This window comes from Girardinichthys multiradiatus, chromosome X (genome assembly GCF_021462225.1).
Source record: "Girardinichthys multiradiatus isolate DD_20200921_A chromosome X, DD_fGirMul_XY1, whole genome shotgun sequence".
NCBI lineage: Eukaryota > Metazoa > Chordata > Actinopteri > Cyprinodontiformes > Goodeidae > Girardinichthys > Girardinichthys multiradiatus.
Window position 1 is genome coordinate 38,819,092 of NC_061817.1, and position 27,008 is coordinate 38,846,099.

Below are 27,008 nucleotides of genomic sequence, written 5' to 3' on the forward strand. Positions count from 1 at the left end.
ATGATTTTATAAGGTTTATTTGGCTTTTTAAGCACAGAAACACGATGAACAGATACATACTGAGTCAGGATGCTGTGAGCCCTGAGCCAGGTTACCATGGAAACGGTTCAGATGGAGCACTGAAAGGATGATGTGTGCAAGGAAAAACTTTGAGTTTGAGTTGCTGGTTATGTTGTCAATGTCCGTAACATCCAGTGCGCCCTTGGAAAAGTCCATCTGGTTCTGCGGGAGTTTTTCAATAAATCAGAATGTTTTAAAGCTCCAAACATCCTATAAACTCTGAAGGATCTCGATGAATCCCTCACATGGTTCTTCTATAGATGCCTAAATGGTTTTGAAGGTCTTAGGTGAGATCCAATGAATACTTCTGGCTCCAAAGTGGATCTGCAGGTTCAGGGTTGGTTCTGCGGTTAGTTTCTGTTGGATTTATTTGTTTAATGAAGTATTTAATTAATCTTAAAACAAAAATTTGGGGGGGGGGGGTTCTTCAGTCCTAAAAGGGACTAGGGAAGTTCAAGTGTTTGTTAAGAGAACTTCTTAAGAAACATTATCTGTAGGTGGTCCTTGGGATTCAGAATTTCTAAACAACATCTACCAGTTCGGGTCAAAGTTCTATCTGCTGAATCCAGACTGAAGCGAGGTTAAATTTTGATGATGAAGTATCTTAATGAGATGTTATGTTGGTTGCCTAATGACGTTTTAGAAGGTCATTTAGTGGTTCTATGGGACATGGGGGATCCATGGTGCATGAAGGTATTATTGCAGTTGTTAACAGGGTTCTGTCAGCAATTAAATCAGAACCTTTAGAGAAAACAATCATTTTGGATCAGGATTAAAGATCTTTGAGAAGGTTTTAGGGTTTGTATTGAAAGTTCTTATTGATCAGAGTTGAATGATGTTAAAGGAGATCTTTATTGGGTCTAAAAGGGTCCCGGCTCTCCAAGAACTTGAGGTACTCCAGGTGACGCCGGGCGACCACCTGGTTATGGCGAATGTAGTAGATCAGGTAGGACATGAGCATGACAAACCAGAGGAACATAGTGATCAGGGTCAGGAAGTCTGTGGTTCTCCTCACTGACTGACACAGATCCCAGTCCTGCATCAGTAAGACCAATGGAAGTCCAACAGCTCCTGAAACACACAGAGTTACAACTGGGATCATTTCCTGAGGTTTTAAAGACGAGGAACCATGTGGAGTCAACGTACCGAGGTTCGGAAGGTCCGACGTCTGACAGATTACTTTCTCCAGAGAGGAAATGTCCACGTTCAGCTGAGGTGCAGCCATCTAAACATAGACAGGAAGTCATCAACCCACTCGGGCCTCTGTTGGTTTCACCTGTCTGGTACCAACAGCAACCTCACTGAGGCTCACCTGCATGCTGCAGTCACAGTGCCATGGGTTCTGGCTCAGGTTGGCTTGGACCTGAAGTCCACCAAGAACCGCTGGGTCCAAAGTGGTGAGACGATTGGATGAGAGGTCCAAGTACTGGAGAGAAGGCACCAGGCCAGAGAAACATCCAGGTTCAAGAGAGGAGAGCTGTGACAGGGAACAGGAGGTGAGTGAAACTGGTTTTCACTGGTTTCCTGCAGCTGGGTGGTACTGGAAAGGTGAGGACCTGGTTGTGGGACAGGTCGAGCTCATCCAACAGGAACAGGTCAGAGAAGCAGAAGGCGGGCAGAGAACTGAGCCGGTTGTTGTTCAGAAACAGATGGGTGGTGTGATTGGACAGGCCGATGGGTATCTACAGAGACAAATACACCTGAGCAGGTAAGAGGACACAGTCACATAGACCAGTTTCATCAACCGCACATCTCCTTTTTCAAGGGTCTCTAAAAACCCAACCATCAACCTGAGAACTGGTTAAACTGGTACAGGAACCAGCAGACGGACCTGAGTCAGTCGGAGTCCGCTGCAGCGAACTGTCAGTCCTCCGTCCGCCGCCTCAGACTGCTGGCAGGCATTAATGGAGGACACTCGGTTTCCCCGGCGCCAGAGCGCCACCACTTGGTGGGATGATGGAGGGATTAGAAGGATGAGGACCAGGAGTGTCAGACTGCAGGACATGACGTCAAAGAATGATGCAATGCTCTGACTTCCTGTCAGACGTTCATCTGCATGTCCTGTTAATGAGGAAACCTGGAACAGTGAAATATCTGCAGAGAAGGTCAGAACATGAATCATCACGTTAGCTTTCTATGGAGCTGAAAACTGATTCTTATAGAAAACCTTCGGACATTAAAATGCTGCACAAGCTCTTATTGTTAAAATTAAAATAATAAACCCAGATGTTGATGAAGAGGCCACTAATTCATCTATTTTCTAGATCTGCTCCTTCCATAGTGGGTCGTGGGGGAGCTGGTGCTTATGTCCAGTGGTCTACGGGAAACAGGCAGGGTATACGCTGGACAAGTCGCTAATCCATCGCAGGGTGACACAGAGAAATGTCATGACTGTGGAAGGAAGCTGGAATACCCAGAGAGAACCCACACATGCACGGACAGAACATGAAAACCCTATGCAGAAAGACGCCTGGCCAGGAGTCAAACCGAGGACCTTCCTGAGGCAAGGCAACAGTGCAACCAAATGCAGCTCCATGCAGCCGACAACTAATCCACATATCATCAAATTTCATTTATCTGCCCGTTTTAAATAAAGTCACAGCAAGATGACAAAGAGCATATTAAACAGAGAGAAGAGAAGGATGAAACAGGACAGGACAAAGGGATAAAGATGAAAAGATCAAGATAAGGAACAGATTAATGTTGAGATAAAGGAGAAGATCTGCTTAATCCTGCAGCTGGGATTAAAGATTTACTGCTTCAGATTCAGGAGGAGGGAAAAGAAAAGAATATTCTGAGATTTAAATAAAGTATGGCAACTCATTTAAAACAATTTTTTGTTCATCTATTTCTAAACTTTTTGACTTCTACCTGCCGGATTTTTGTACGGAACACTTTAAACTGATTTTCTTTTCTCTCATCATTTTGTTTCTTCTGCCATTTAAAATCTACAGAAAAAAACCAGATCATAAAGCATAAAAAAGCTTTCAGATGTTTGACACAAACCATTAAGCATTTAGTTAACCCACCCAGAGCAGTAGCAGCAAGACCCTAATGTCTATTAGAGCCATGAGGATGGAGCACAATGAAATAAATAAAAACAAAGAAACGAAGTAGGAGTTTGTTCATACTCACAGCCGTTATGTCGGAGGACAGAGCTCTCTGCCTGGAACAGCAGAAACAGACGGAGCTTTGACGTAAGGCCACGAAAAAAATAAATAAATAAGTAAATAAATAAACAAACAAACAAATAAATAACATTATTTATGTGCAGTAATTTCATTAAATATGAAAAATCACCAACATATGTAAATGTATAATAATTATAGAAAATTATTAAAAATGAAACGACGGAGACTTCAGAGCTCATGAACAATATCTCCCCCTGGTGGACAAATGTGAGATGACAACACAAAGGAAAATAGTTGAACACAATGAATTTTGTCATTAATCAACATTAATATTATTAATTGATAAATACAACATCAGCACACGTCTGCAGATGACGTCATGGTTTATGTTTGAAGGTCTTAACCGGAGAGCCTCACAGCTTCCGAGAGCAGGAGTCAGATATGAATATGAGTTTAAATCTCTGAGTTGTAAATGAAATGCGGCACTGATGGCTACAGTTCTGTATTAGAATCAATTAAGAAAAATCTCATATTTTATTGATCTGTTTCTGACTTAATTAACTCCAATCCCAACAAAGGTGACCTAGTTTCTACCAGGCAGGTGACAGGTGTCCGGTGGGCGGGGCTTTCCGTTGGGCGGGGCTTTCTGCCGGTCGTGCAGTCTGCTCCTGATAGCGCGTGCAGATGTCACAGAAGCAGGAGGAGGAGGAGGAGCGGAGAAGTGAGAACCTCAGCTCCGCACCGAACCCAAACCAGAACTGTAAAGCTCCTGCAGCTGCGCTGGACTTACTGGTTCCAGTCTGAAGCTCATCAAAGCGGCGCTGAAAGCGGATAAACGGTGAGTACAACCTAAATATTCTCATCAGAGGCCAACAATCATATTATTTACATCAAACACATAATAATCAACTTTTATTCACCCTTTTGAAACAATAGCAGGTTCAAGGATTCAGTAATAATCAGAATATGGATCGGTACCAGTTATAGGAACAGCTGATTACCATCTGCTAACTCAGGGGTGTAAAAAAGGAAACATACTAATTAAAGTTTTTCTAATTAAATTCTCTCTAATATTTCACTCTGTGATAAAAACAGATCTAAATGATCATAAATGATAATCTGATCCTTTATTACACACCTGCCTATTTTTTTTTACTTCTATTCAGTTTAATCATTAACAGTTTAAAAATCAATATAAAGTGACAATAAAATAAATTGAATCCTGAAAAGCAAATGTTAATAATAATAACTATTCAATCAAAATATTTTTCTGTCAAAATAAAGAAGTTTCACATCTATGAGTGAACGAATCAACCAGCATCTACTTTACAGTTTTAATTTTGAAATGTTGGTTTGGTTTTCCTGTTTACAGGCTGTTGGAGCTCCGCCCACTCCTGTGTCCTCACCTGGACACCTTGAACCAGACCACAGTGGACCATGATGATGTCAACACCTGACAATCACACCAAGAAAAGACCCGAAGAGGAGGAAAATGAAGAGGAGGAGGATGAGGAAGGATGGAGTCTTTCTCCCCTCTCTCTGAAAGCCTCAGAGGATGACCCAACCAGCCAATCAGATGCTGGGGAGAAACTAGCTGCAGGTCTGAGCATCGGCTGGGACTCTGCAGAGGAGGCGGGAGTCACACTGTCCGACTCTACCAGGGAGGAGTTGCGATGGCAACGGAGGAGGGAGGAGGAGCGTGATGAAGAGGAGACAAAGGCCGTGGGTTCATCTCCCGACGGACGATTCCTGAAATTCAACATTGAGATCGGACGAGGTTCCTTCAAGACTGTTTACAAAGGCCTCGACACGGAGAAGACGGTGGAGGTGGCGTGGTGCGAGCTGCAGGTAACACGATATACGGGTCAGGTAGTTGTTCAGAGTCAGATGGCCTGGATGAAGGCCACAAGCCAAAACATGTTGATCTGAAAGGAAAGGTGGTTTTTCAGATTCAAGTCTCATCGTGCACCCTTGGCAGTAGGTGACGGATTGGATTTTAGGGTCAGATCTCCGTCTGATGGTTCCTAACAAGGAAAACCCTGAAATTCACCCCCCCCCCAGTGAAGCAAAGTGAGCCTCTGCTTCAGATGGGGCAGTTCTAGTATCCTGGTGCTGCTGGATGATCCCAGCTGCCTCCAGAACACCTCGCTTTGGAGATTCTTCTATAGAATCGTTCCTGGCTGGCCGGTTGGGTAGCTGGATGGATGAATGGATGGATGGATGAATGGATGGATGAATGGATGGATGAATGGATGGATGAATGGATGAATGGATGGATGAATGGATGAATGAATGGATGAATGGATGGATGGATGGCTGGCTGGCTGGCTGGACGGACGGACGGACGGACGAAGGATGAATGGATGGATGGATGAATGGATGGATGGATGGATGGATGGATGAATGGATGGATGAATGGATGAATGGATGAATGAATGGATGAATGGATGGATGAATGGATGGATGAATGGATGAATGGATGATGGATGGATGGATGGATGGATGAATGGATGAATGGATGGATGAATGGATGAATGGATGATGGATGGATGGATGGCTGGCTGGCTGGACGGACGGACGGACAGATGGACGGACGAAGGATGAATGGATGGATGGATGAATGGATGGATGGATGATGGATGGATGGATGGATGGATGGATGGATGAATGGATGGATGGATGGATGATGGATGGATGGATGGATGGCTGGACGGACGGACGGACGATGGATGGATGGATGGATGAGTGGACGGACGGACGATGGATGGATGGATGGATGGATGGATGGATGGATCTGCTACAACATCAGGACCACAGACACTCTGTCACAAGATATTCCATTTAAATCATCTTCCCTACATCTTGTTGGAAGCATAGAAACATGGTCAGCACGAGGCTCGGTCAGGTTATGACCTGCCAAACATGGTCAAAGGAAAGAAAACCGATAAACCAGATTCCAGGATAATCTTGATTCTGGTCCCTGTCACTACAACCCCTGTTTGACCTTTAAAAACTTGAATGGCATCAAATGTTCTAAATTCCAATGAAAATAAACCTGAGTTATGATTTATGGTCCCAGTACAAATCGTAGCACTTCTTCTCCTAGCCTAGGTAGCCTGGAGCTAACTAGGTCTCACATTTAACACCTTGAGGTGATTTGAATCCTTGATTTAAACTGTAATCTTCAGAAACAGATTAACTCTGTAGTAAAAATGGCCTTTTTTAAACTTAGTGAAACCACTTTTATCCCTTAATGATTCTAATCAGGTGATTCCCGCCTTCGTTGGCTCCCAGCTGGGAGTGTGTTGGTGTCAGCTGGGCTGGCTGACACCAACACACCAGTTATTTGTTGTTTTTAAATATGCCATTTTAATAAACTTAATTTGATTTGTGTGAAACCTGAGGATGGTTTCACTTGGAGGTCCTGTTAGGTCAGCTCTTGTTGGACCTCCAGCAGGAGCTCTGGGTGTTTCAGTTTTGCTTTGATGTTGGAGGAGCTTTGACTTATTTTCCTCGTATTCAGTTGGAAACATTAGAACAACCATTTTTTGCGTCTGTTCAAACTGTTTTGTGTTTTTGGGTATGGACCTCTGGAGTTATGTGTTTGAAACCTTGGGTAGTGCATTGCTGTTGCTTCCCACAGTTGTTGCTGCGCACTGCTGGTCAGCTGGTTGAAAAAAAGACAAAATCAGCTGTTTGGAGAAAAAATCTGATTCCAAAAACACAGGCAGGCATGGTGTGAAAACAAAAGCAGAACCATCAAACTAGATCCCGTCATACATGTTCTTGTGCGAATATGGAGATACCATGAAAGTGTGGCAGTTTTACTCCTGGTTATCGCAGCGTGAGAACATCATACTGGCCCAGTTACGGTTCAGGATTCAGTGATAAAACACACCGAGTTTTTCCCTTTAACCTTTAACTGCTGTCGGCATCCCGAACTGTAACTGGACGGTTTGCTCTTCTTCACCTCCTCGCCCCAAGTCAGCAGGCTGCAGATACAAGTACATATGTGCTGCGTCATTAAGTGTGAGTCAGCAGTATGTTGCAGTATACACAGTATCAGAGTGAGCACACGGCGGCTGGATGCTGGTGATAACACACGCGCACGCGCACACACACGTTCAGCCATGCAATCTGTTTGTTTGGTGCAGAAACACGTCTCAGATGTTACTCTTTTCTGTGTTGTGGGGTTTTTAATGTGATTTCTCTCCCACTGAAGGACTTTTTCACATTTAGTCCACAGATCAATGTTTATCCTTCAGTTTTAATAAGCACTGTATTTAAATAAGTACCATAAAATTATAAATTCAGAATAATCTAAAAACTAGACAAAGGAAAGACTAATGAAATAAATTTAGGTCCAAACAAGTATCTGTTCTGGTAATTTAGTTTTATGTCACAGTCGGTGTAGCGGAGGATCCCAGAATGCAGACGAGCAGGCAGCGTGGTAAGTGAAATGATTTAAATTAGAAAAAACAAAAACTCTCTGAAAAGAGGAGGCAGGAACAAAACAATAAATGGGCAGGTAAGACAGGCAAAGCATGATCCGTAACACAGGGTGGCATGATCAGAAAATGTTTCCGGGATGAATAACAGAACAGGTGTGTATTTATGGAGCGTGAACCAGGTGAAGCAAGATAGATTAGCTTGGAGCTGGTGAACCGAATAAAGTTAATTGACAGGAGAAAACAAAAACATGGCTAGAGCAGAACGGAAATTCAAGGATACAAACTAACAGAAATATAACTAGAAAACATGAAACTAAAGCATAACCAAATCCAAAAAAAAAAAAACTAACTTGACTAAACATGAACAAGAAGACAGAAAACTAAAGCATGACCAGAAGCATGATTCAAAATCAATCAAGAATAATCATAACCCACAAATCATGACCTTTTCTTAGTTTTTGTTTAAATTTTACATTTGACTTTTTAACATACAGTTCAGACCAAAAGTTTGGACACACCTTCTCATTCAAAGAGTTTTCTTTATTTTCACGACTATGAATATTGTAGCTTCACACTGAAGGCATCAAAACTATGAATGAACACATGTGGAATTATATACTGAACAAAAAAGTGTGAAACAACTGAAAATATGTCTTATATTCTAGGTTCTTCAAAGTAGCCACCTTTTGCTTTGATTACTGCTCCACACACTCTTGGTATTCTGTTGATGAGCTTCAAGAGGTAGTCACCTGAAATGGTTTTCCAACAGTCTTGAAGAAGTTCCCAGAGATGCTTAGCACTTGTTGGCCCTTTTACCTTCACTCTGCGGTCCAGCTCACCCCAAACCATCTCGATTGGGTTCAGGTCCGGTGACTGTGGAGGCCAGGTCATCTGGCACAGCACCCCATCACTCTTCTTCTTGGTCAAATAGCCCTTACACAGCCTGGAGGTGTGTTTGGGGTCATTGTCCTGTTGAAATATAAATGATGGTCCAACTAAACTCAAACCGGATGGAATAGCATGCTGCTGCAAGATGCTGTGGTAGCCATGCTGGTTCAGTATGCCTTCAATTTTGAATAAATCCCCAACAGCGTCACCAGCAAAGCACCCCACACCATCACACCTCCTCCTCCATGCTTCACTGTGGGAACCAGGCATGTAGAGTCCATCCGTTCACCTCTTCTGCGCCGCACAAAGACACGGTGGTTGGAACCAAAGATCTCAAACTTGGACTCATCAGACCAAAGCACAGATTTCCACTGGTCTAATGTCCATTCCTTGTGTTCTTTAGCCCAAACAAGTCTCTTCTGCTTGTTGCCTGTCCTCAGCAGTGGTTTCCTAGCAGCTATTTTACCATGAAGGCCTGATTCACACAGTCTCCTCTTAACAGTTGTTCTAGAGATGTGTCTGCTGCTAGAACTTTGTGTGGCATTGACCTGTTCTCTAATCTGAGCTGCTGTTAACCTGCGATTTCTGAGGCTGGTGACACGGATGAACTTATCGTCCACAGCAGAGGTGACTCTTGGTCTTCCTTTCCTGGGGCAGTAATCAAAGCAAAAGGTGGCTACTTTGAAGAACCTAGAATATAAGACATATTTTCAGTTGTTTCACACTTTTTTGTTCATTGTATATAATTCAGCATGTGTTAATTCATAGTTTTGATGCCTTCAGTGTGAAGCTACAATATTCATAGTCATGAAAATAAAGAAAACTCTTTGAATGAGAAGGTGTGTACAAACTTTTGGTCAGTACTGTATATTAAAACATTTTTGCCATAGTTGCAATATTAATAAACAAAATCAAAGTCTAATTGAATTGAATTTTATTTATTTATTTATTTATATTTTAATCTTTATTTTAATCTTTATTTTAATTTTATTTTTGCAGCATGGAGACTGTCCTGTGATTTAGTTACCAACCTTGTGAGCTTAAAGCTTAAAGATCTCACAGGAAGTTCCTGGATCATAAATAAACAGAGAAGCTGAGTTTGGCAGCAAAGTGAGATGTTTGTGTGTTGTCATGTCAGCAGTTCATTAGCAGCAGCTCACTGAGGGCTCAGCGACCTTCAGAGTGGAGGTTTTTCTCTGACAAGGTGAATGGCTGAATTTGCTCATGTGTTCATGTTCAACAGACTCACTGTCTGAACAGATCTGAGCGCCAGCGCTTCAGTGAGGAGGTGGAGATGCTGAAAGTTCTGCAGCATCCCAACATTGTGAGGTTCTTTGACTCCTGGAAGTCCTCTAAATGCATCATCCTGGTGACGGAGCTCATGACGTCTGGAACGCTCAAAACGTGAGGCCAGAAAATGAAGAAATGTCCCACTCCAACTTTTCTCTTTGATTTTATTTGCTTTTCTCTAATTCCTATGTTGTTAAGAGTGTATAACTCCTTTTTAAATTTCCCACACTCGTTCTAGCACCAAAGTGTCACCTGACCATAACCCACCTGTTTAAACCCATCCAGGTACGTGCGCAGGTTCCGGCCAATGAAGCTAAAGCTGCTGCAGAGATGGAGCCTACAGATCCTGAAAGGTCTCCACTTCCTGCACTCTCGCTCACCACCAATTCTGCACAGAGATCTTAAATGTGACAACATCTTCATCAATGGACCCACAGCCTCAGTCAAGATCGGAGACTTGGGCCTTGCAACACTCAAGAGGGCCTCATTCGCCAAGAGTGTCATTGGTAAGAAGCAGCTGTTCAGTTAGTCCTCATAAAGACAGGGTGCGGTGCTCTGTTTGTGTGTCTCACAATGTGACTCATGGTGCGTTCAGGAACTCCTGAATTCATGGCTCCAGAGATGTACGAGGAAAAGTATGATGAGGCCGTGGACATTTACGCCTTTGGTATGTGCATGCTGGAGATGGCGACTTCAGAGTATCCGTACTCTGAATGTAAGAACGCAGGCCAGATCTACCGCAAAGTCACCAATGTAAGACCACGCCCACCTCACACACACCTGCTTACTTCCTGTTGTGTTTCCATGTTTGACCATCTGTTTGTCCTTCAGGGAATCAAACCTGATATTTTTTTTAAAGTACAAGTCCCAGAGCTGAAAGAGATGATCGAGGGCTGCATCCTAACCAACAGCAGCGAGAGGTCAGTCAGGAAATCTTTCCCTGGTTAGTTCACTGTCCTTAAATATAGAAGGAAAACTCTGAGTCTGTGCTTTGTTCACACTCCTCATTTAGAGCAGGAAAACATAGGGTCTGTGGTTAGTTTACTGTCCTCAAATACAGCAGAACAAATCTGCACCTGTTCATATGAAAATTATTTTTGAGTTTTTAAGAAGGTGACACTCTTAAGGTGGCCTGGAAGCAGAACTTCCAAGATCGATACCAGCAGTAGTCAGTACTGGAGGCAATAAGAAACCAGCAAGTTTAAAACCAACATCAAGATTACAGCTAACTTTGGTGTTTTTAAGGCAGACATTACGGTCTGGCACCTGGAGTTGTCTGAGCATCGGTGTCAGTAGGAAACATCTGGGTTTTTCTACACTGAGTGATTATTCACAGAATGACACCAAAAACATAGTTATATAGACATCAACAAAGCCTGCGTTATCAGAAAACACTGTAATATTAACATGGGTGTCATCAGCAAATTGGTTGATTTTGTCATACCTTGTAATGTTGGCTTTTAAAGACCTAAAAATGAATTCTTCTTGAATCCCATACTTCAATTTATGACTTCTATATAAACATTTATCCATGTTGACAAAAAATAGCTTACCAGAGAGGCATTCCTTAAGCTGTGTCTGAATAGTTTTAATACAAATGAGTGTCTGTGGTTAGTTCAGTGTGCCTTTTCTATGTGGGACAATGATCTGTGGTTGGTTTTTATGTCCATGTCTGTAGGTTTACAGTTCAGGAGCTGCTGGAGCACCGGTTCTTCCAGGAAAAGACGGGTATCCATGTGGAGTTGGCAGAGGAAGACGATGGCACAAAGGCAGCGCTGAAGCTTTGGCTCAGGGTGGAAGACACAAAGAAGCTTCTAGGCAAATACAAAGACAACAATGCCATTGAGTTCCTTTTTGAGCTGTACAAAGACGTCCCTGAAGAGGTCGCCCAGGAGATGGTACCCTCACCGCCTCATTGGTGACATCATAAAGGAATGATCACCTGGCAGCTGGTCTCACCTGTCCGTCTTTCTCTGTCAGGTGATTCTGGGATTTGTGTGCAAGGCCGACTACAAGGTGATTGCCAAGGCAATCAGAAACCGAGTGACTGCCATAAAACAGGAGCGGGACAAAAAGCACCGCCTGCTGGAGGAAGCCCTGAACAACCTTAAGGCAGCTGTCAACAAGAAGGTGACTGAGGCCACCCCCGAGCAATCTGAACTGTCCAATCAGAAGCCTGCATCTGTTTTGCACGCATCTGTTTCTGGAAGGGTTGCTAATCAGGTCTGAGTCTGAAGCTGTTGATATGGATACCACTGCTCCAAAATGTTGCTTAAATTTTTGAAGATTTTTTTTCTGAGCAAGATTATTTTTATTAGTTTATTGGATAACCTTGTTGCCAGATGCTTTCTTAAAGTGTTCTCTTTTATCTGATGTTTAAAAATGTTTACATTTGTTTTGCTTCTCCAATAAACTCACAGAATGAGGTTCCTGCTGACATACAAGCCCCGCCCACAGCACCTACACCAGCGGGGAAGTTGTTGGTGAGCAGGAGCCCAGCAGATTCTGGAATCAGCGTCATCTCCTGCAAAACAGAAGAAGATGGAGACAGCTCCTCAGCTGCCTGTCAGTATCTTCAAGTACATGTTCTAATGTTGGCTTTGTTATCTATTATACCTGCTGTTCAGACTAATTAACTGGTCCTTCTGACTGCAGCTGACTGTGAGGCAGGAATCTCCATCACCTCCACAGGATCTGCTGAGGCTCCTCCTCCTCTTTCAAACTCCTCCCCTGTCCCAGAGACTCCACCTCCTGTGAACCATTCAGCTTCCAAAGCTCCACCGTTCCCCATGTTGCGCTTCCCAAAGGTCAGCAGGAAGGGGGCAGGACACAAGCAGGGAAGAAGATTCTCCTAAAACAGTTTTTTGTATATTTTGTATACATCAGTTGGAGGAAAACAGATAAAATACATTTTATTGGCCTCAGTCCAACTAAAAACAGCACAAATTTCAAATACATTACAGGGCTGAACTTATATTGATCAATGATTAAGAAAGTCTTTCAACCTGCATGAGTCTCATTCAGCCCAGGTGGTAACACAGGTGCAGCCTGAGTTCCTGAGATAAGAGAAGCATCTCTGTTGCCCTCTAGTGTTGCTCAGTGAGTCCTGACATTTAACTGTGTCCTGCAGAGCATTGCTGTTTGTCAAAGGGCAGAGATACCTCCCACTGATTCACCCTGTGGCTTCTCTTCACCTGTCGACAGGTAACACACATTACCAACATCAAATAACTGTAACAGTCCAACCAATCTCAGTAAAAGAAAATTAGCCACCTTTGTTTCAGTAAAAGTTTTTTATAATGTGTGTTTTATGTTTCCAGCTACTCCTCTGACATAACCTCAGGTATGAGTGATGGCAACGACGGCCAATCAGATCGGAGCAAGCAGGAAGCAGCTAATAGAGAAGCCACGAAGCAGTTCAGGCGTAGAGCCAGAGCTCGGCTGAAGATCATAGGGGTGAGCGGAAGCCTCAGAGTCCCACACCTGAAACCGAAACACGATGTATTGATCAGTGTCTGTTCGCTGCGTTCAGGTGTCTGATAAGGTGGACCGAGTAGTGGAGTGTCAGCTGCAGACTCACAACAACAAGATGGTGACCTTTAAGTTTGACCTGGATGGAGACAATCCAGAAGACATCTCGTCCGTGATGGTTAGGAGATATCTAATCAGAACAAAGCATTTTACCAGCTTTCAGCTCCTAGTTTAACTTATGTCCCACCAGTTTTCACTGATTCAGAACAACTCTTTACTTTCAGCTCCTCAGAGACTTCATCCTGCCATCAGAGAGGGAGGGGTTTATTCTACGCATGAATGAAATCATCAAGAGGGCGGAGTTAATGATGCATCAGCAGCCTCCAGCAGACGCCAACAGGTTGCCCCACCTGACTGCCTCCAGGCTGCCTGAATCACAGGTTTGCCTCATTCATCCGTTGGTCTACAGTGCTGTGAAGATGTTGTCTCCCCTTAAAGGTCTCCTACTGGTTTAGCTTTTTCATCACACTATAATGTTTTAGATCATCAAAGCAATTTTAATATTTATCAGTAAATGCCAAAAGCTGTTTTTTGCATAAGGGGGAAAAACTGTCCAAACCAACCTGGGACTTTGTGAAGAGGTAATTGTCCCCATGTTAAATCATTAATTAACTTTTAATTAACTTTCATAAATTAACTTTTAATTAACTATTAATTAGGTTTTTACTAGCCCCACCCATGCCTGACTACTACCAGACCTGTTGAATCATGAAATTACTTAAATAGGACCTAAGTCCTATTTAAGTAATTTCAAATAAAACCTAACAACATTACTAAAAGAGCTCCTGTTGGGTCATCTAGGAGGTAACCTAAGAACCCAGAAGAACATCTGAGGCATAGCATGTCTCACATGGGTCAGTTAAGGTCAGGGTTCATGACTCAACCATGAGAGAATGTGCATAAAGGGCACATAAGGGACAGTTTCAACACCAAAAATCACTGCTGGTCCAAAAGAACACAAAGGCCCATTTCACCAAGGATTGCATAACCAGCTAATATGTTTAAGAGGGGAATTACATTTTTCACACAGAACCAGACTGGTTTGGATAGTTTTTCTTCCCTTAATAAATAAAACCATTTAAAAACTGATTAAATTGAACTTACTCAGATTATCTTTAACTGTCACTAAAATCTGATTGATGATCTGAAATCTTTAACTGTGACAAAATCAGAATAAATCTGTGAAGGTGGCAAATGGTTTAGTAAATTGACCCATTCTATCATTTTTATAACAACTGTATTCTAAACAGGGTTCTTAATTCTCCACAGTTAAAGGAGGCAACAAAGGGTTTGTCCAGAACTCTGTCCTCATCTTCTCTACCTGGTAAGCAGCAACACTATGACCATGGTGTGTGTTTGTTTGACATGAGGTCAGTCTGATGGTTTGAAACGTGAGCAGATCTTTGCCTCTGATGTAACTCAGTCATTTCTGACTCTGACCATCTATCGGTCCCACTGGCTGATTGTTGTCTCTTTCTGTCAGATATTGATGACAGTGACCCGTTTCCTTTGAAAGCTGTGGATTTCCTCATCGACACCGAGGCCACACCCCTGGTCAGACCACTGAGGTCACAGTCTTTTCAGACCCCATCAGGTATTCAATCATTTTTACATCATACCCTCACAACATCATCTTCACCGTATGTCCAGAGTGTAGGAGTTTGGAAGATCTACCGACGGGATGAGGACAGAACATTTTCAACACTTTCTATGCTGTGTTTGAGGACAACAGCTCCAATCCATCCATCCATCCATCCATCCATCCATTGTCTGTAATTTATTATCCGTGCAGGGTGGTGGGAAGGCTGAAGCCTGTCCACCCTGGACAGGTTGCCGTTCCATCACAGGGTAACAAAGAGAGACAGTACAAACAACCATTTTTATTTTTGAAACTGCAATTTGCATTTTCATCACCACTAGAAATCACTAAATCCACCAGATTGGGACTTAAGTCCAAAGAACTGAATTTGGGTCAATTTAAACTGTTTATACAGCAGGTCATTATAGCAAATATCATCTCAGGGCATCTTTAATTAGAGGTCCACTTCATATGCATATCAAATCAGTTCATGGTAATCTACACTACTGGTTTTGAGTTACACTTTCTCACCTAATAGGTCCCTTCATTCATATGACTATTTACATTGTAGATTCTCACCAACGGCAACAAAACTATGAATGAACAAACATGGTATTATATAGAAAACAAAAAGTCTTGAAAGAACTTCCCAGCGGTTCATTGAGAGAAGGCCAAATGTTAATTTTTCAGTCTTCACTGCAAAGGGTGTCTACTTTAAGGAATCTAAAATATTTAAAGTATTTCACAATTTGTTGTTTGCTACATAATTCCATACGTGCTCATTCACAGTTTTGATGCCTTCAGTGAGAATCTACGTACAATGGAAATAGTCATAAACATAAAGAAAACCATTAAATGAGAAAGTGTGTCTAAAACCTTTGACCAGTAGTGTAGTTCAATTCAAATCCAGATCCAGTTTCTTGCAGAACAATTTGGCAGTTATGATAAATAAATTCATCTTATGATGCCAATTAGAATGAATTTGTATGAATGATTTTTGTGGGAAAGAATATATATAAACTTTATAAACATGTTGGGTCCATCAGGGACTTATTTAAAGTCCTTTTACATTTTGTTCAGTACTATTTATTTCTTTAAGAATCAGTAATAGTTTTTCCAGAGTCCAGAGTACTTTCATCATGTTTTATAATGCCCATCCCCTGTTGTACTAGGATTCGTACCATGGTAGAGGAGTTTGAGTTTCTACAGCACCAGAGGAGCTATGTTGTTCAGGGTTTATCTCTGCCAATTGGCTCTGGGTAAAGAGTTTGACTATGTGATTATACCTGGTTAACCCACCAGCACTTAAAGATGAAAGGAGCTGTGGCTGACAGAGGTATCAAATGCAAGTTTTTAACTTTTTAAAACTAAACTTATTTTGTGTTCCTCTCTCCAGCTTCATCCTATCAACCCACCCAGTACCATCTTCATTACCCCCACCTAGACTCCAACACTGCTCCCCAACCTCATCTTCCACCTGCTGCTCAGTATCAACTCCCATCTCACCCCTATTCCACTTACACTGCCTCCTTCCCAACCCTGTCCCCCATCTCCCGACTCCCCCGGGTCCAAAGCAACCCTTCCCTCTTCACCCCTACCTCCTCTCCCACAGCACCTCCCGCCAACCAGTGGCCCACTCCAGACCAACCTCTCTTTTCCCTGGCTAATGTCATTTCTGTGGCCATGAGTGTGGCTCAGTCCCTCATGCCCCAATCTGGGTCCCCCAACCAGGGTTTATACCCTCACACCCCGCCTCCATTCCCAAACCGTCAGACTGCCCTCTCTTCTTCTGGATCTCCATCTTTGGGCTCTAGTGTCCATCGCCAAAACCATTCCTTCGCCTCACAACTGACCCCACCAACACCTCAGAAAGGCTCATCTACAGACAGACTGCAGGGAGCATCAACCAGCAGGATCCCAGAAACACCTCAGGTAAGACAGAATGGAATAACATGAGGGCTGTGGGTTAGCGGGTTCTGTAGTATTAAACTAAAAAGACCTGGTTTCTATGCTCACCTCTCTCATTCCTTCATTACAGCGCATCAGTTCGGTCCATAAGGCTGCCTTAGCTCTTCCCCCTGGTGAGTACCTAGTGACATTGACTTCAATCATACCTGACTGAACCTGGACACTGAACATTTATTATACTGGTTCACAGGTTCAGAGAGATTATCTTCTCCCAGTTTGACCAGTACTCCTAATCACACAGGAGACCTCTCTGACTCATCAACCTCCTCTTCCTCCACTTCCTCTCCACATGCATCAACTCCTCGCAAAATGGTGAGATATATAGATGGGAAATATTGTCTATCCTTTTCAATGATTTCAATCTTGTTTATCCTTTTTAGGATCCGAGCATGTAAATGATGTCATTCCTTGATGGATGTGTGAGGATTTATTATGGGTCCTGAGAGGAATTAACCATAATTTAACATTCTTAAAGCTCTTTGACAGCGTGACCTTAGAGCCACTGGGTCACTGGTTCAGTTTTAGCTGGGGGGGATTTTGTATGAAGTTTGCATGTCTCACACACACCTACCCGGTCATCTGTCCAGTTATTCCCTGCTACAATCTACCAGTCTAGCTGTGTTGTATCATAGCACACAAACACAAATAGCAAACTGGCCATTGACAGGTCATGTTCATGTCTCTGTCCATGATCAGGTAAATCAGATCCAGTCTCACTTACCTCTAGGAACGGTCCACAGTTATCTCTTAGTTCTTCTAGCCGTTTTCCCACCATGCACAATGAAACCTCTACAGATAATGAAGATGGTAGACAATCAGGTCTTCAACGTCCTCTGGCTCCCTGTGGTTCCCTGAATCCACCCTGAATTCTGAGGATCGTTGTCCAACACTGTCATTCCTACAAGGCAGTGTCAGTTCAGACTGTTGTCACTAGTGGTTCTATGGTTGTGGAGCAAGCATGGAGACATTCCTCTCTACCTTCAGGAATGACCTCCTCTCCAAACACATCCAACCGCCAACATCCCTAGGTTCCTCTGACATCACCTGGGATTCAGTCCTTTTAACTGCATGTAATGCTTCCACCAGGAGTCCTGACTGCAGACTTGTGTTGCTCTTCATGAACAGTGTTTGGTAAACCTGATATTCTTTCCTATTGTTCAGGTGTCTCCTCCTGTTTCTCCATCAGGCAGAATGTCCCCCACTCTTAAAGGTAAGATTTACTTTTTTAATTTCTAAACTAAGAAAAGTAAAAGAAATTCTCCTATTAAACCTAAAAAAACTGTATCTGCAATACCTTGATGACAAAAATCTGTTTCCTTTTATCCTGTATTTTACATTTCCTCCCAGAGTTTTCTGTTCCTCTGTCTCTTACAACCACTACTGTCCTGTTGGTACATGGGGTAGTAACTGCCCAGTATTAGTAGCTATCATAATTAAAACTATCAAAACTCCATCCATCCATCCATCCATCCATCCGTCCATTGACTTCCACTTATCCAAATGGGTCGTGAAGATAACAGGTCCAGGAGGGAACCGCAGACATTCTTTAGAGATCCTTTATAAATATTCTGGGGACCCCAAGGCATTTTCAAGTACAGAGCCCCTTCAGCAAGTTCTGGGTCTACCCTGGCTCTCCTCCTAGTGGGACATACCTGGAAAACCTCTAAAGGGAAGCTCCCATGAGGCATTCTAACCAGATGTCTAAACCACCTCAACTGACTCCTGTTGATGTTCAGAAGCAGCGGCTCCACTTCAAGCTCACTCGAGATGACAGAGCTCCTTACCCTATGTCTCAGGCTGAGTACGGAGGAAGCTTATTCAGCCGCTTGAATCTGTTCTCAATCTTTTAGTCATGATCCACACTTCGTGAACATACCGAGAGTTGGAACTTAGACAGAAAATCAAGAGCATCCCTTTTTGACTCAGTTCTTACTTCACCACAACAGATCAAAGCAGCTCCACGTTACTGGAGATTAGCTCGAAACTGTCTGGCCATCTCCTGCTCCATCCTACCATCAAAATATTAAAGTTGGTGATGTCTAATGAGTACTGGACTTTGACTAGGCTACTTCAATGCATTGATCATTTTATTCTTCAACCATTCTTTTGTAGATTTGCTGCTGCATTTGGGATGATTTTCCTGTCATTTGTGTCAGTATTGCAAGCTCTGACCTTGGTCTAAACCTGCTGGAGACAAAGTGATTACTGTCAAAGGTTTTTTCTCTTCTTTCACAGTGAAGACATCAGCGTTCACGGTTGGTCGCTTCCAAGTGTCTCCCTCTCAAGGTGGTCCCTCTGTCAATCATCAAGAACCGTCTCCCCAAGACCAGGTCACCCCCATCACCCACTACCTGCCTCCATCTAGTAAGAATCAATCTGAGGACAACACAGGAAGCAGTACAGAGACAAGCCAATCAGAGAGCAGCAACCCCACAGTTACTGTCTCACCACCTGGTAACCATGACAACCTGTCGGGTCAGGAGGAGGAGGAGAAAACAAAGAGTCGCAGGCTGAGTGTCAGTCTGTTGGAGGGGTCAGGCAGCAATTTTAGTCGATCGTGGAGCTGCTCTGCCACCTACAGCTCTGACGAATCAGAAGGCGAGGAGATGTGGGATGAGCTAATGGAGCTTCGTCAAAGGTGATTAGGTGATCAGTGATGGGATTCAGATTTCTTTCTTAAGGTGTCCTAAATGCTGCTGCTCTTCAGACAGGAACAGAGTAAACAAATAGTTGACAAAACCAACCCGTCACACATTACTGTCATTCATCCTGCAGTGTGGTGGTATGGCCAGTAGGTGTCGCCACATCGCACACTGCAGCACTGTTAACTGTGATGAGTCTGCCCCTCTGTAACATCTCCCTCCTCTTTACAGACACCTGGGGCAGGTGCAGAACCTGCAGGTAAGTCAGAAGCAAGAGATCGAGGAGCTCTATCGACAAAAGGGTAAAATCCCGCCCCCTGGCATCGTCCCTCCAGCCGCCATGTTGAAGCACCGCCATCGCCGTCTCTCCAAAATGGGGAACTATCCCCTGCCTCGCAGAAACAGCCTGCAGAGAACAGACATACCGCCCACCTCAGGTAGATAAGCACACTGCACTCTTCAGACAGAATAATAGTTTCTGGTGCTTTTAAATGTCTCTGGTTGTGATTCAGGCATCATGAGGAAGGGCTTGGTGAGAGGAAGCAGCAGCGGATCTCAGGACAGAGCTCTGAAAGAAGTGACGTTCGCTCCAGGATACAGCTGCATGGTGAGATTAGAACCTCAACTCTCAAAGCCTGAAAGCTGCAGCATCATTGCGTGGAATATCAGAAGTTACTTTCAAAAGTATTCAGGCCGCTTTAAAGGTTTTCATTTTATCACATTACAACAATTTCAGTGAATTTTATATGGATTTGATGTGAAATAGTAGGAAAATGATTCATAGTTTAAAGCATTTAAATATATATGTGTGTAAAGCGTGGCATGCACTTGTATTTGGCCCCATTTAAGTCTGATACCTATAAATTAAATCTAGTGCCCCTAACTGCCCTCAGAAGTCACCTAATCAGTACACAGGGTCCAGTTTAATCAGAGTATTAATCGAGCCTTTTTGTTTCTGGCCTCAGAGGTTTGTCAGAGAGCAAACAGCATCATGAACACAGAGGAACACAACACACAAGTCAAGGAGGAAGTTGTGCAGAAGTTTAAAGCAGGGCTAGGTTCTTCAACAACATCCCAAGCTTTGAACATCTCCCAGATTTCTGTTCAAACATCTTCTGAACATGGAGAGAGGATGGACCAACTGCAGACCAACCAAGACATGGACGTCCACCTAGACTGACAGGCAGGGCAACAAGAAAATTAATCAAGGAAGCAGCTAAGAATGCCATGGAAACTCTGGAGGAGCTGCAGAGATCCACAGCTCAGGTGGCAGAATCTGCTGAAAAAACAACTATTAGTTTTATCGTGCCTCAAATCTGGCCCTCATGTTAGAGTGGCAAGAAGACCCATGCAATTATGTGAAGGAAACCTAATACTGCACATCACCCTGTGCACACCATCCCCACTGTAAAACATGATGGTGGCAGCATCATGCTGTGGGAATGCTTTTCTTCAGCAGTAACAGGAAAGCTGGGCAGAGTTGAAAGGAAGATAGACGGAGCTAAATCCAGGACAATCCTGGAAGCAAACCTTTTAGATGCTTCAGAAGACCGGAGATTGGGGTGGAGGTTCACCTTCCAGGAGGACAACCACCCTAAACATTCAACTTGAGATACAATGAATGGTTTAGATCAAAGCAGATTCATGACGTAGAATGGCCTAGTCGAAGTCCAGACCTAAATCCAAATGAGAATCTGTGGCAGGACTTGAAAACTGATGTTCACAGATGTTCTTCCAATCTGACCGAGCTTGAGATGTTTGGCAAAGAAGAATGGGTCAATGTTCAAAACTGGTGGAGATAAACCCCAAAAGACCTAGGACTGAACCTGAACCCGCAGCCAAAGGTGGTTCTATAAAGTGTTGACTCAGTGGAGCTGAACACAAATGCCACACTTTTCAGATTTTCATTTATGAAAAATATTGAAAACCGTGAATCATTTTCCTTCCCCTTACAGTTATTCAGGCTTGTTTTTTGATCTGTTACATAAACTCCCAATAAAATACGGTGCAGTTTGTGGTGAAAAAGGGACAAAATGTGGAAAAGTTGAAGGTTTGGAAAGAATTTTGCAGAGCATTGTATACGCTCCTCTCTTATAAGTCAGCTCCTGTGGCTGATCGGAGAATAAAGCTCTGATTTAGTCCTTAATATTTCACAGTTTATTAGAGTGCCGACGGAGAACACGATGAGCTGATTTAGGATCAATACCTGACCTCTGACCTTTGTGTTACAGTGAGAGAGGAGCTGCTGAAACCTCAAGACCACCACAGTTGCAGAAACTGATGAAGGAGCAATAAGACCAAGCAATGCCTCATTTTAATCTCATCTCAGTCAACCTGATAGTTTCAGATCTGATCCATGAGCTGCAGGAGGACATCCAGGGTCGATAACCAGGCACCATCACAGTAGAGGGTCTGAGGGTGTAGATGAAAGGAAGGGAGCTTTCAGAGGACCTTCAGCATCATGATGGTGTTAAAGTTAATAAGTCACTGGGTGGAATCCTGTTTCAGATATTAATGAAACACATCTGAAAGCTGCCTCTGTGGATGTGATGAAGACCTTCAGACACGTCATGAAGGCAGACGAGGGTAACCTTTAAACCCATTTTATTTATTTATCTCTCAGGTATTATTGCTGAGCTGACTATTATGTTACTTTTCTGCTCAAACCTTTATTTAACAGCTTTAATTGATTGATTGTTTTATTGCTGCTGGTTCAGGTTGAGTTTACAGCAGCAGCTCAGGTCTGCATCAGTCTGTGTTGATGACTGACTATTTGCCTTTTCAGTCAGAAACTCATGAAAATAAAACCTGGATGTTGTTTTTGCGTCAGTTTATCTTTAATAAAATAAGAGTGATGATTCTGATGATATTGACTGATTCATTTGTGTGAATAAATCGTTAAATAAAAGTTTCAGTTTGCAGGATATCAGGTTTATGAAACAGCTTCTGAGTTCAACGTCCTTTTACCTTCTGGAAAACTTGGTCCCCGAGATCAGTTCCCTTACCTGGTTTAGTTTCTCTTCCACTTGATCCTGCTCCAGGTAAGCCATCATTTGAACACCTGACTGTAGGCCAGCCAATAGGAAGCAGCAGCAGGTGTCTAGTAGAAATAAAAGCGGCTGAAATGAATCAATCTTCTGCATCAGGACAGATGCAGAGAACCCTGGTTTTTATCCTGTTTGTTACAAAAACTCAGAAATCATTGATTGCTTTCAACAACTCAGAAGGTTTAAATGCAGACATCATACAAACCGAGTACCTGAATCATTTCAGAGTTTGTTGGTTGTATTATGGAAGCTGGTGCACATTTTTGCAAGAGAGCTGAATATTCGGGTCGATTCCTCCGGACCTGACCTGTAAAAATGGACCCAACAAACCGTCCAGAACAAAAATCATCTGTATTTTAGTTACTGAGAAAAGAAACAGCAGCAAGCCGAGATCAGAAGTAATCTATGATCTATCAACACCACAATGACCTACAGGAAAAAATCCCTAATCAGTGCAGCACAATCTAGTGACTGGCAGAAGAATTACACCCGAATCTCTGAAATGAAACCTCTTTTTCTTGCTTTGAAAATATTCAGTTTAACAGAAATATCACTAGATTTGAAATGACTAAGACCTCCAAACTCAGCTGCTGATTTGAAACCATATTTATCCTGTAAAATGTTCAGAATTCAACAAATTATTTGATTTCAAACTGTTTTCTAAAAGTTTTTTTTTTTCAAGAACCTAATGTTCAGTATGTGAGGATCTTTAGATTTTATTGGAGTTTAAACATGAATCAGTCTGGATCCTTCATGGTTCTTCTAAACGGGTTTAAAACCTCAGATTGTTGCAAAGCGTCTTAAAATTGAGACACTCTGATTTAACAAAGTCTAGTTCTTCCATTCAGCTGATTTTTAACCTTTCAACTTATGACCTTGTTGCACAAAGGCGATCTTTTCCAGCTTCTTTCGTAGAATCTAGAAATTCTTACAGAATGCAGTTCAACAGACATAAAACAAGATTTTAGCTCCAACAAATAGCTCTGAGCAACTGAGTAAGAGGAGGACACGGTAAGCGTTGGCCTGGAATCTGTCTCCAGCAGATGATCATTACCTGAAAGCCATCTCTAAAATTAACAAAGCCAAACCCAGAAATCTGACAGAGGAACTCAGAGCTGCATCAACGTTTAGTTGATCATTTGCTGTAGGACAAGTTCTCAGCTGGAAGCTTGAAAATGGTCAGGTAGACAAACTGAGAAAAAAAGCAACCAAAGTCAAAAGAAAAACTTCCAGAAGGTCCAAGAAACTGGTGATCATTTATCAGATTCAGGAAAGTCTGGATTCCTGGAATGGAAACTGGAAGAAATAAGGACTGAACCAGTATCGATTAAACTGGGCTGTAGATCAGAATTAGATCGATAGACTGTTTCAGTAACCTGCAGAGGTCTGATGTGATGGACCGCTTTCTGATCCCTCAGCCCGTTTGTTTGATCCCCATCTTTAAGCCTTAGGTTGCTCCTAGTCCACAGCAGCACTGCTGCCAAACCTAAACAGTTTGGACTCCAACAATCCAGGTTTCTGGAACCTCTGAGTGCTCTGACTATATTATCATTTTAGTAGGCTACTTGAATTATATTTCTCACTATAAAAAATACCACTGTAAATAATCTTAAAGGGATATTAGCTAATATTTTACATCAAAAAATATCAGAATCTGTGCTCAAGTAATACCGTCAATGTATGATTTTCATTGGCGTTAGCATGAGACACCTTAGCTAAAAGACAGCAAATTAGCTGAGCCTCGTATCCCTGTCACACTATTAAAGGCTTTATATGTGAGGAGGAGAATTTTAAATTCTATTCTGGATTTAACAGGGAGCCAATGAAGGGAAGCTAAAATAGGAGAAATATGATCTCTCTTTTTAATTTTTATCAGAACTCTTGCTGCAGCATTTTGAATCAGCTGAAGGCTTTTAACTGCATTTTTTGTGGACATCCTGATAGTAAAGAATTACAATAGTCCAGCCTTGAAGTAACAAATGCATGGACTAGTTTTTCAGCGTCACTCCTGGACAGGATATTTCTAATTTTGGCAATGTTCTGGAGATGAAAGAAGGAAATCCTAGAAACCTGTTTAATATGGGATTTAAATGACATGTCCTAGTCAAAGTTAACACCAAGGTTTTTTACTTTATTACCGGAGGTCAATTTAATGCCATCCATATTAATTGATTAACTAAGCAGTTTCTTTTTTAAAGACTCTGGTCCAAAGACCTGCCCCGTTTGTTTTTACATTTCCAGCAGCATGTTGAGACGGAAAAGACAATACAACGAGGACTGTAAAGAAGAAAGACGTAAATAAGTGGGCTAAGAGAAATCCGTTGGGTTAAAAAAATACAGCAGGGATATATTATAGGGGGAAATATATACATGTTTAAAAATTGAAAAGGACAGAAAGGCAATTAAGTATGAAGGCAAAAGTGGGGAGGTCTGTGGATGTTTTGAACAAACCCAGTTGTGTCTAAGACAGCATTAAGGCTATATTCACTTTCAGTGTCAACATGAATGTTAAAATCCCCTACAATAATGACAGTATGTAACACTGTATGTAACACTAAATCAGATAAGAAGTCTGAGAACAATAAAGATCTCTACTGATGACAGCTAGTCTGTATACGGTCCACTGTGTAGTTCTCATGAGCATCGTGAGTAGGATTATCTGACGGGGATTATATAATTTAGGTCATTGCTGAGGCCACTAAAGTACTTGACACAACCCCACAATGGCAAATGGTTACGTCTGGACTCTCTTGGTTGATGCATCTATGCAAACCTCTGTAGGTTAGGAACAATTCCGTTTGGCTGCCAGATGATGTACCCACAAACATCTTTCACAAAAGATTTACAACATAAACCTGCAAAGCCAGCTTACCACAATACAAGTCGCCCGATTCAGGGTTGCGACTACCTCACATTCACCTCTTCTCCACCAACACGGATCAGAACCTGTTCTGGTTACCAAACGTGATTTCGAACCGGGGACATGGGTTTTCACCAAAGAAAAGAGATTCCAAGGCACAAACTATGGTTCATCTTGGGCCAAGCAGAATACTTGGTTGTTCTGCGTGAACCGTAACGTTACCTGTGGGTGGGTCGAAGCTGCAGACAATAGAAGCAACAAGTATGGCAGCGAAGACGAAGAATGCATAAACATAAACACATAAACATTATTTATGATGGGAAAAAAACAAAAAATGCATTGTATAACTATTTGTTTCCGTCCCACTCTCAGATGCTAACATATGCAAATGAAAACATTGTACATTCCCTGTTCTTGCACGGAGTTGCCGTCTCATTTTTTGTTTGGATGTGCAAAGAAACAATGCGAACAGCTCAGCCAGCTCCGCTGTCTAGCTACTAAACCCCCCTTGTCTTCAACCCCCCTCAATACATTGGTTCTTTCACAAAACAGAAAATGTGCCCTAATCCTGCTTTGAATTGTTTCATGAAATGGGCTCCAACAACAAGATGAAGATGAGATCCGAGTTAATTGTCCTTAAGCAGAGAAAAGCAGAAAGCTACTTTTGGGAAGGGAATGAGTTACTGCCTCAAGTGGAGAACTTTAGGTATCTTTGGGTCTTGTTCACAACCAGAGGTAAAATAGAGCAGGAGATGGAGTGACCGAGAAGAGCAGCCATAATCCGTTCATCAGGTTACCAACTTCAAACACAGAGAAACACATTTTCAGGTTCTTTTGTAAATCCTGTCTGTGCCGATGGGTCAAAGTGGGACATAAGTCATAATAATATCTCAGTTCCTCCTTTTTATTTCAAAACTGATTCATGAGAAAGTTTTAAAAAGCTAAGGGGATCTATGCAGTGGAACAATCAAAGTAAATTATAAAACAGGATGTTATTTACAATCTGAACAGATAAGAGGGTTTGTTATCGTACATGTAACCAGTCCAGTTACTGGGTCACCAGCCTGATAATAAATCAGCTGCTTCACAGGAATCTAGATCTGCTTTATAACAGCTGATAAAATGAAGAGTTTTATTCCTGCTTTCTTTGAGCTCTTCCTTTGTGCCTCAAATTTCCATTTTAACCAATTAAAAGGAATTCCAAAGGAATGTGACTGGGGGAGTAATACATCCGGTCAGAACCCTGTGTGGTACCAGCTTAGGAGCTGAGAGGAGGGCAACTTGTTTTTGCTGTAACTCAACAAATATTGTCCAGAATCTGCTTAGGATTCATGGGTGGAAGTGAGGATAAAGATTTTTTTATTAGTCTTTCTTCCAATAATTAACCAACATCTTTCCATCGTCCCTTAGTTCTCCAAGTTCTCTGAGGTCCTGAAGAGTCAGATCAAAATGAAATCTGGTGCAGCTGAAAACAGAAAAGACAAATCTGTGTCAAGATCTTTATTCCTTGTTTTCAGTTTTCTGCATGTTGATGATTGAATCCAGGTAGTGGTTCTGGTTC

At 42.4% G+C, this 27,008-nt stretch overlaps 2 protein-coding genes and 1 long non-coding RNA gene across 4 annotated transcripts; 1 reads left to right on the forward strand and 2 right to left on the reverse strand.

The window, feature by feature from the left end:
* Position 1: 1 nt before the first annotated feature.
* On the reverse strand, positions 2–2,194 carry LOC124863397 (leucine-rich repeat-containing protein 3-like). Its single transcript, XM_047357756.1, has 5 exons — positions 1,892–2,194; positions 1,617–1,742; positions 1,373–1,537; positions 1,207–1,285; positions 2–1,131 (listed from the first exon to the last, which is right to left on the reverse strand). Exons 1-5 carry the CDS (start codon positions 2,180–2,182, stop codon positions 899–901), a joined length of 894 nt encoding a protein of 297 aa, XP_047213712.1. The 5' UTR covers positions 2,183–2,194; the 3' UTR covers positions 2–898.
* Positions 2,195–3,890: 1,696 nt separating this feature from the next.
* LOC124862469 (serine/threonine-protein kinase WNK4-like) lies at positions 3,891–22,404 on the forward strand. 2 transcript variants are annotated; one of them, XM_047356414.1, is made up of 24 exons: positions 3,891–4,029; positions 4,564–5,039; positions 9,774–9,934; positions 10,106–10,326; positions 10,416–10,573; positions 10,652–10,740; positions 11,499–11,718; positions 11,801–12,043; positions 12,241–12,385; positions 12,476–12,627; positions 12,951–13,024; positions 13,141–13,276; positions 13,353–13,469; positions 13,576–13,731; positions 14,621–14,675; positions 14,835–14,945; positions 16,327–16,862; positions 16,969–17,011; positions 17,089–17,210; positions 18,060–18,108; positions 19,134–19,536; positions 19,772–19,977; positions 20,053–20,147; positions 21,772–22,404. In XM_047356414.1, exons 2-24 carry the CDS (start codon positions 4,629–4,631, stop codon positions 21,772–21,774), a joined length of 3,906 nt encoding a protein of 1,301 aa, XP_047212370.1. In that variant the 5' UTR covers positions 3,891–4,029; positions 4,564–4,628; the 3' UTR covers positions 21,775–22,404. The 2 variants fall into 2 exon arrangements, with proteins under 2 accessions (XP_047212370.1, XP_047212371.1); XM_047356415.1 differs by having other exon boundaries at positions 11,801–11,950.
* Positions 12,607–13,232, reverse strand: LOC124862470. Its single transcript, XR_007036926.1, has 3 exons — positions 13,094–13,232; positions 12,826–13,014; positions 12,607–12,671 (listed from the first exon to the last, which is right to left on the reverse strand). It is a non-coding gene; the product is annotated as an uncharacterized LOC124862470 (long non-coding RNA).
* Positions 22,405–27,008: the final 4,604 nt, after the last annotated feature.